Source organism: Aulostomus chinensis, chromosome 11, assembly GCF_037954235.1.
Source record: "Aulostomus chinensis isolate RoL2024-O1b breed Wild chromosome 11, RoL_Achi_v1.0, whole genome shotgun sequence".
In the NCBI taxonomy this organism is placed as follows: domain Eukaryota; kingdom Metazoa; phylum Chordata; class Actinopteri; order Syngnathiformes; family Aulostomidae; genus Aulostomus; species Aulostomus chinensis.
The window spans coordinates 9595207-9603429 of record NC_141330.1 but is presented as its reverse complement, the minus strand read 5'-3'; the positions used below and the strand labels follow the sequence as shown (position 1 = coordinate 9603429).

Sequence of the window (8223 nt, the reverse complement as noted above, 5' to 3'; positions counted from 1 at the left end):
GTGCTTGTGTGTTTTTTGGGTTTTTTTTTCCACATAGAAATTCAGGATAATAAAGATCAAACAGCCTCTTCAGTCCCACATCTACATCCTAGCGTGTTTTCCGGCTGTTGACATGCGTCAGCTCAATTTATCCTTCAAAGTGGAACCTCAAATTCTCCTGACAGAAATTTTGATGTGTAATGAATCTGCCAGTGGCTGTTGGCGGAAGTTGCATTTTCTCCTTTTTGGTTGAATTCAGTGTGGCATCGTTTTAAAACATGGATGACCAATTCGGATGGCTGTGGATGTGTAACACATCCACCAACAAGCTCTGCTGCTTCTAAAAATGCTTTGTCGATCTGCATAATAGGTGCAACCTCAGCATAAACATATCAAAGCATTGTAAGAGACATTTTTTGTGGGCACAGTGTTAACACATCATATTTCAAACTTGCAGATCTGCGTGGAAAAATGCTAAACTTAAAGTAATAAGGTATGAATATAAATCTCGAAACAGTTTATCACATAAACTGTCCCAACACCGTCATGAGGTTCTCTCTGAGATATCCAAAAACCAACAAGAGAATTCCTTTGTCTTTGAATCTGACTTGGAAAGTTGGAATCTGCACGGATCAACATGGCAGCTATAACCTGGGGCCCAAGAGAAGTTACAGGTCAAGTTTATTTCTTAGAGCATGTTTGAATACGCCACGGAAGAATATTAAAGTACGAGGTAAAGTAAAATAAGGAGCAAGCAATAGTAAACCAGTGGTGCAATGTATCCCTTGTAGTGAGTTGCTCTTGTGACACTAGATGGCAGGCTTGTGCATGTCCTCTCCTGACTACATACAGCTTCTCCCTGAACTTTAGAACAGGATATAATTGTCCATCCATTATCTATACTTCTTATCCCATACAGGGTCGCGCCAGCTGAAGCCAATCCCGGCTCACATAAAGTGAGAGGCGGGGTCGGATACTAGACAGGCCACCAGTCAGTCACAGGACTTGAATTCACAGTTTCGAGTGTCCCAAGAGCATGTTTCAGGTCTGTGGGAGGAAGCTGGAGCACGCAAGCACCAAGAGAACATGCAAACTCCACACAGACCCAGAACCGTCATGCAGAGAGGCGACAGCACAGCACTATGGTGCCTAGGACACGAGTTGTACAAATCTACAAATCTAGCTGAAGTGTTCCTTTCACAGACAAAACTTTAATTCAAATAGATTACAATATACAGATTAATAGGCTGGAATCTTCCACTGGCCCTTTAACTGCATTAAATACTGATTACTATATTTTGTGGCTAGTCACTTTCCTGTTCTCAGGAGTTCAGCTGCTGTAATACAGACAGAACATGAGACAGTATTTACAGTAATGAAAGTCCAAAATGGCCCAAGTGTTGACTAGCTAGCCGGCGTCTAATATTAGCCTGACCTTTACTTCCCCTCTTTGACCTTAAGCTGCAAGATAGAGGCTAAGACTGGCATGCATGCAGTCGGGGGTTGTTGTAGATCAGCTATCTTCGGACCATTGGACGGCAGCCATAAAACACAGCAACACTGTCCAGCACTGGTTCAGATGCACGTCTGCTGGTCTGCAGTAAAAACACAGTCAACACTATTATGTACAAGTTAGAAATAGGCCCAGAGTTGTGGTGCTCATACATGGTTTCTGTTCATTCTGCTGTACGGAGGAGGAGGAGGATCTTACTCAAATAATTCTGTTAGAAGAGCTCGCTGTCATCTTCATTTTTCTCATTTAACATCATTAGATTAATCCTCTGAATAGTTTCCCCCCTAATACCAACACAAAGGCATCAAAATGGACAAAGAATATAAACAGATGGGATTTTTCACAGTCTGTGAATAAGGAACAAAACAGAACATTTTACGGCATAGCGACACATCTCCTGCGGCTCTACTCAGACAGAGACACTCCTCTTACTTAGCAGTCAGATTTTATTTCTAAATAAACTGATGAAGCTACAAAATATCCGATGAAGCCTTCTCAGCACATGTACGGTGATTATTTTATCTTACTAAGGGTACATGTTTGACTTGTGCTGCTGAGGTGATGGAGGCAGAGAAAGAGGAGTGTCGCAGAGCATCTGAAAGTGAAGGGTCGTGGTCTTTGGACATTAAATGTCACTGCCAAGAAGACAGAGATATGATCCCTCGTTTGAATCCCTCTGTGTGTCTGTATTAGCTGAGAAGGTCAGTGGGGGACCCCTCTCTGCTTACAGTCTACTATCGGAGGATTTTAATAACTGTGTGTCTATATCTGGAAGAGGAAGGTGGAAACAAGACAGGCTTCATCACTCTGGAACTTCTATTGAATATACAGTTAAACTTCAAATTTTCAGATTTTAGGCTTTTATTCAGCAGCAGAAGGGTCTAGAAGTCACATGACAATGAGGAGGCACAGGGGCCTGCATGCTGCTCTGTTTGCAGGCTGACCTTGACATTCAGAAGGGGCGGGGCGAGGAAGTAGTGGCCATGAAGGGGCGTGGCTTTAAACTCGGTCAATGATAAAAAGACCCAGCTTAATATTGCTCTTCCCCACTCACACCCGGAGTCAGGACAGACTGAGGAGTCTCACAAACGGTAAACGCCTCCAGTTATCACATCACGTCAGACAGCTGCAGCTTTGCTTTACGGGACGACTATGAAACTAGATTGAGAACACCTGGGGATGTTTAGCAGGAAATCAAATTACCTGGTTTAAGATGGCTAGAACTTTGTCCTGAAGTCAACTGTTTGCTGCTTTAAAAGTAGCTGCTTTCTCAAGATATTTTAAAATGGTTCAAGTTAGCTTGATAGCCTTGCAGGCAGAGCTGTTGCCTTGTAGGATTAATTCAGATTTACAATGAAATTGACTTGGACTGTGGTCCAACTTGTGTGCTGCTTATCAGCACTCAGTAAAACAATGTGCCTTGTGAAGGCCAATAAAAAAGCAATAATAGATGGTGATTATTCATTATTTGTCACAACTTACTCTCCCACCTGTTGTCTTTCTTTTCAGAGGACTAGACCAACACAGGCAAAATGGTGAAAGTCGGTATCAATGGGTAAGAGCCTCTTAAAACTAATTTCAAACTCAGCCTCCTCCTTGAGGACAGTGTGAAGCCTGTGCATCCCCACCTCATGTCTGTGCTTCACTCTAACGGCCAGTTTGCTTGAATAGAAAGTGAACTATTTGTGTCATGGTATAGACTCCCCTTGATATGGAGATCGGTGTTCTGAGTCTGACCAGCACACCACCTGTGGTTAATAAATTGTGCTGCAACAGATAATGTGCCAGCACACACGCTTGTGGACAGTCACCCATTTTTCTGTTTTTCTTGGTCTTTGCACTTTGGTCCTCAGAGGACGATGTGGGTAGGAGCCTTGGACATGCGGGTCATGCGGTTGTTTTTTCCTGCTTTTTGACGCAACTGGAAGAGGACCTGTGTAACTTCAAGTTTTTGCGCATACACGCTGTGACGTTTGCTGTCTGCTTTACGGGATCAATCATTTTATCTACCTCCTGCAACTCTCCTCCCTCTGAGGACAGAGTGCATCTGGGCCGGTATTTTGGACTGATGGTTAAAAAGTAACCAGCTTCTGATCAAACAGTGCTCTGCCGTCACCAGGATTACCACATTACAGGTTCATTTGACTTTAGCCTCCAAAGGAGAGAGTGACAGCAGCAACACACACCTCCCTCTGCCCCTCCCCCTGAACTCTGCCCTTTCTATAGAGGGCCTTCAGGTCTCCTGGGGAGTTTTTCTTACGCAAAGGGGAAAAACTATGACATTGAAATGGAAAGGGTCATGCAAGAGCTGGCCTGAGTGTCAAATCTTCACTTCTATAGTGGCTAATTCAGACTGATAATTGCCAATCGGTAACCATCTACAACTGAATTTCTGTTAAATTCTGACATGACGACTAGTGGTGAGGGTCACATGGTATTATGCTGCCATCTAGAGGTCACACAGTGAAACAACACTGTTCCCTTTTCAGATTTGGCCGCATTGGTCGTCTGGTGACCCGCGCTGCCTTCCACTCCAAGATGGTGGAGATTGTGGCAATCAATGACCCTTTCATCGACCTGGAGTACATGGTGAGTCAGCTGGACCGGCACCTACTGGTTGTGCTGGAGATCATTTTGAAGCAACTAGACATTTATCAGAAACTTGCCTTCGATTTTCATTAAAGTAAATTCAACATGTTTAATTATTTGGGTTTTATTTAATAGGTCTACATGTTCAAGTATGACTCCACCCACGGCCGTTTCAAGGGCGAGGTCAAGATTGAGGGTGACAAGCTGGTCATCGATGGACATAAAATCACTGTCTTCCACGAGTGAGTTCACATTTAATCTCATTAAAACTATAGTGTACACATATGAATGTCTGCCACTCAAGCTCTTTCTAACAATGCTCATCACCACCAGCTAAATCTCTCAGCATTTCAGTCTATGAATTTTTAGAAATTTAATCTGTTGTAACATTTTTTTTTTAATTATTTTCTTGCAAAACACCAATTTGGTACCAAATTTAAAAAAACAACAACAAAAATCTGCCTGCCTTCATCCTGCCTGCACTTGTTCTCAATACTACATTGGATTACGACTTTCAGCTTGATTCAGACCACAGAGACAAAAGTGATACACCACTGTATTAACTTAGAAGCATTTCTACGTGGAAATTATGACAACTTCACAAAACTGCATCAGGAGAAAGTAAAAACTGAATTGTCTTCTGCAGGAGAGACCCCACCAACATCAAATGGGGTGATGCTGGTGCCAAGTATGTGGTTGAGTCAACTGGTGTCTTCACCACAATCGAGAAGGCCTCTGTACGTATTCAACCATATACTCCTGGACATGTCAAATTGTCCTGTTTTCACTGAAGTTGAGCACACAGATCTAATGTTGATTTCCAAACTGTGTCACAGGCCCATTTGAAGGGTGGTGCAGAGAGAGTCATCATCTCTGCACCCAGCGCCGATGCGCCCATGTTTGTCATGGGTGTCAACCATGAGAAATATGAGAAGTCCCTCAAGGTTGTCAGGTGAGAATCTTCAATCAATCCGCTTAAAAAATAAAAATAAAAAAATGAAGTTCTCGGGTTTCGAAATTAAGAAAAAAGTAGAATATGTACACAAAATCGAGATCTGTTGTAAAAAGTGACTTCAAATAAGTACAAGGTCAATCAGTGTCTGGTCCAATGAAACTTGATTTGCCATGCCATTATTTTGATAAACAAACTGACAGTTTCATTGTGTCTCCATAGCAATGCTTCCTGCACAACCAACTGCCTGGCCCCCCTGGCTAAGGTCATCAATGACAACTTTGGCATCATTGAGGGTTTGATGGTGAGCATTAAAAACACTCTGCCTGGGAACAATCTGGCATGGAGATGCTGAGCAACCCCTAAAACCACATTCACACACATCAGCATCACATTAAAAGTAGGCTATTTAATCATCCGTCCACTGTTCATCTTTCATTTGCATTTTTTTTTTCCACATCAGAGCACAGTTCACGCCATCACCGCCACCCAGAAGACAGTGGACGGCCCCTCTGGCAAGCTGTGGAGGGACGGCCGCGGTGCCAGCCAGAACATCATCCCCGCTTCAACTGGTGCTGCGAAAGCTGTCGGCAAGGTCATTCCTGAGCTCAACGGGTCAGTGCTAAATGGTAGACTATAGGAACAACCGGCAGGACTTTTTAATTTTTGACCTCATGAACTTTGTGTTTATATGAACAGCAAGCTGACCGGCATGGCCTTCCGTGTCCCCACCCCCAACGTGTCAGTGGTTGACCTGACAGTCCGTCTGGAGAAACCAGTGAGTGAAAGATGACGCAGTCATATGCTTACACGAAATGACACACATCATGTTTGATGTCTATTAATTTATCTGCAAACGAGTGCTGTCTGTAGTTGAAGGCTGATGTAATGTTCTCCTGCATTATATGCCTCACCATACCCACCAGTTTAAGTGTATGGTGTTTCTTTTTTCTCCCAGCCAACCTGGATATGAATTTTCAAAATTTCCATTAAAGGTACAAAATGTAGGCAATAAAATAAGCAAGCTTGTTGTCTTTTGGACTCCAAACCAATAGAGGGCAGCATAATAGAGTTGTGGTGTCTACCTGTAAGCTAACTGCCTTAGCATTAGCTGGAATTCTTGATTTTGATTTTATTTCAATTAACTGACGCTTTACCTACCAACATTCACCTGTGGATCTGAGCTCTGCGTAGTGACAGAAATGAGTTCACGATCAAGCCGGGGTCATACTGTGGCTCCTCTTGTGCTGCTGAAAGAATAAATTGGTATTGCAATAAAGACTGACTGACTCGAGCTTGTTGAGGTGCTTCAGAACACAACCTATTTTCTCCTCTGCAGGCCAAATACGACGACATCAAGAAGGTTGTGAAGGCTGCAGCTGAAGGACCCATGAAGGGCGTTCTGGGATACACAGAGCACCAGGTATGTACTTGTCTCACTATTAATCGTTGAAATCAGTTCTTGACCCGTCTGTGTTAACATGCCGATCTCTCCTGCAGGTGGTGTCCACAGACTTCAATGGTGACACCCACTCCTCCATCTTTGATGCTGGCGCTGGCATTGCCCTCAACGATCACTTTGTCAAGCTGGTTTCATGGTACGCGCACATGAATGGAGTGATGTCATACACACGTTTACATCTATTTACATGTCCTGTGATGCTCAATGACTCTTTCTTGCTGCTTCCTCAGGTACGACAACGAGTTCGGTTACAGCACCCGTGTCTGCGACCTGATGGTCCACATGGCCTCCAAGGAGTAAACTAAACCAGCCAGATGTCCGTCACGGCGCAATGCCACATCACCCACATTCTCTAGATTCCAGAGCTACACGTGTACAATAAGACATTGTATTATCTCTAAATCTGCCTTGGTCCGACCCCCCCCATCTTACGCCTGAGGAAAGGTCCCACAGAATGCAAATGAAAACAGAAAATTGGTGACCAATTCATACTTTTTTATTTTTGGAATTCCCTGTTCTGTTCTTGTGAGGTGGAGTGAAGGTGTGAGGGTCTGTCTGCGGTACTGAGGTGCTGCAGTCAGCGACGAAATAAAGTCCTCTGTTTGTGAGAATCCTGGCCTCACTCTTCATTTTCATTAAACTGCTTCACCAGGATTTATGACATATTTGGACTCACTGTCATCAGCAAATACCTTCAAGAGTTCTTCATCTATGTATCTGATCCACGTGCCCCCTTGTTGTTGACGGTGTCGGCTCTTGATTACTGAGAATCTCAAGTAGGCGGAACAGTAGCAGCTTGTCAAATCAGTTCTCAACCATGATGACTTTTAAAAGCATAATTGCATGTTTTTGCAAAGTCTTGGTAGCTTAGGGTAATTAAGCACAGCTAACCCAACTGGACAACTGCATATTATGGCTCAGTGTGAGAATTATGCCTGTGGGTGAATTATTCCTCAGTGTCAACGTAATTGGCAAATGATCCTTTAACTTGCTCCACCATAGATTATGTGTTGGACTCTCAAAGTTCCAGCTTTAATTGAAAGGATTTATTGGTAACAACAAGCAGATACATTTGAGGTTGAACACAATATACGGCACATATAAAATCTTAAATTGTTTTCTTTCAATAATCCTTTTGACGCTTCTCAATTTAAAAAAAAAATTGCTTCAATATATACAGTCCTACATCTACCAGCAATATTCAGAATAAGAAAATCTATGCAGTGCATAGAGAAGTAAGATTTGCTGCTTCCATATCGCATCCAAGTGTCAGGATGTGGATAAGAAAAACTCACGGCAGACTTCTTTGTGACAATCAATTAGAGACTAACTATGTGGGATTATTACATTTGCACCGATGAATTCTTTCTGAGAGGTTCTGAATATAAATCTGTATCTATTAGCTGAGTTTTCCAATACACAAGTCCTCTCGGCTGTCATCACACATAAATGACAGGAGATTAAAAAGCAAGAGGTGCAGGGTTATGTTACTCCCAATACTGCGTTGTCACATAGGTGTTTGCATTGTGTATAATTCATTGTATTTCTTTTATCTGTGTCATAATGAAGCTTACAGGGGTGGAAATACATCCCGGACTCATAGAGGCGAAACTGAAGATATTGGAAAGCTGAAGAGGATGGAAAAGGGGTGGCGGAGATCTTCAGAGATCCCCACCCTCTCTCTTTCTGGTCCTCCTCGTGAGACAGACTTTGTGTTTGCGTGCATCT

The 8223-nt window shown here is 43.0% G+C and overlaps 1 protein-coding gene across 1 annotated transcript; it reads left to right on the top strand.

The window, feature by feature from the left end:
- Positions 1 to 2476: 2476 nt before the first annotated feature.
- gapdh (glyceraldehyde-3-phosphate dehydrogenase) lies at positions 2477 to 7106 on the top strand. The gene is made up of 12 exons (XM_086218234.1): positions 2477 to 2583; positions 3002 to 3047; positions 3982 to 4081; positions 4217 to 4323; positions 4728 to 4818; positions 4918 to 5033; positions 5256 to 5337; positions 5497 to 5648; positions 5733 to 5811; positions 6373 to 6456; positions 6534 to 6631; positions 6726 to 7106. The coding sequence occupies exons 2-12, from the start codon at positions 3025 to 3027 to the stop codon at positions 6793 to 6795; spliced, it is 1002 nt and encodes a 333-aa protein (XP_086074360.1). The 5' UTR covers positions 2477 to 2583; positions 3002 to 3024; the 3' UTR covers positions 6796 to 7106.
- Positions 7107 to 8223: the final 1117 nt, after the last annotated feature.

What these genes read in the sequence shown, in the direction of transcription:
- gapdh (XM_086218234.1), top strand. Translation starts at nt 3,025, where the DNA reads ATGGTGAAAGTCGGTATCAATGG. An exon ending in GCATCATTGAGGGTTTGATG is followed by an intron (nt 5,338 to 5,496) that starts GTGAGCATTAAA and finishes TTTCCACATCAG; the next exon opens with AGCACAGTTCACGCCATCAC. An exon ending in TGGGATACACAGAGCACCAG is followed by an intron (nt 6,457 to 6,533) that starts GTATGTACTTGT and finishes TCTCTCCTGCAG; the next exon opens with GTGGTGTCCACAGACTTCAA.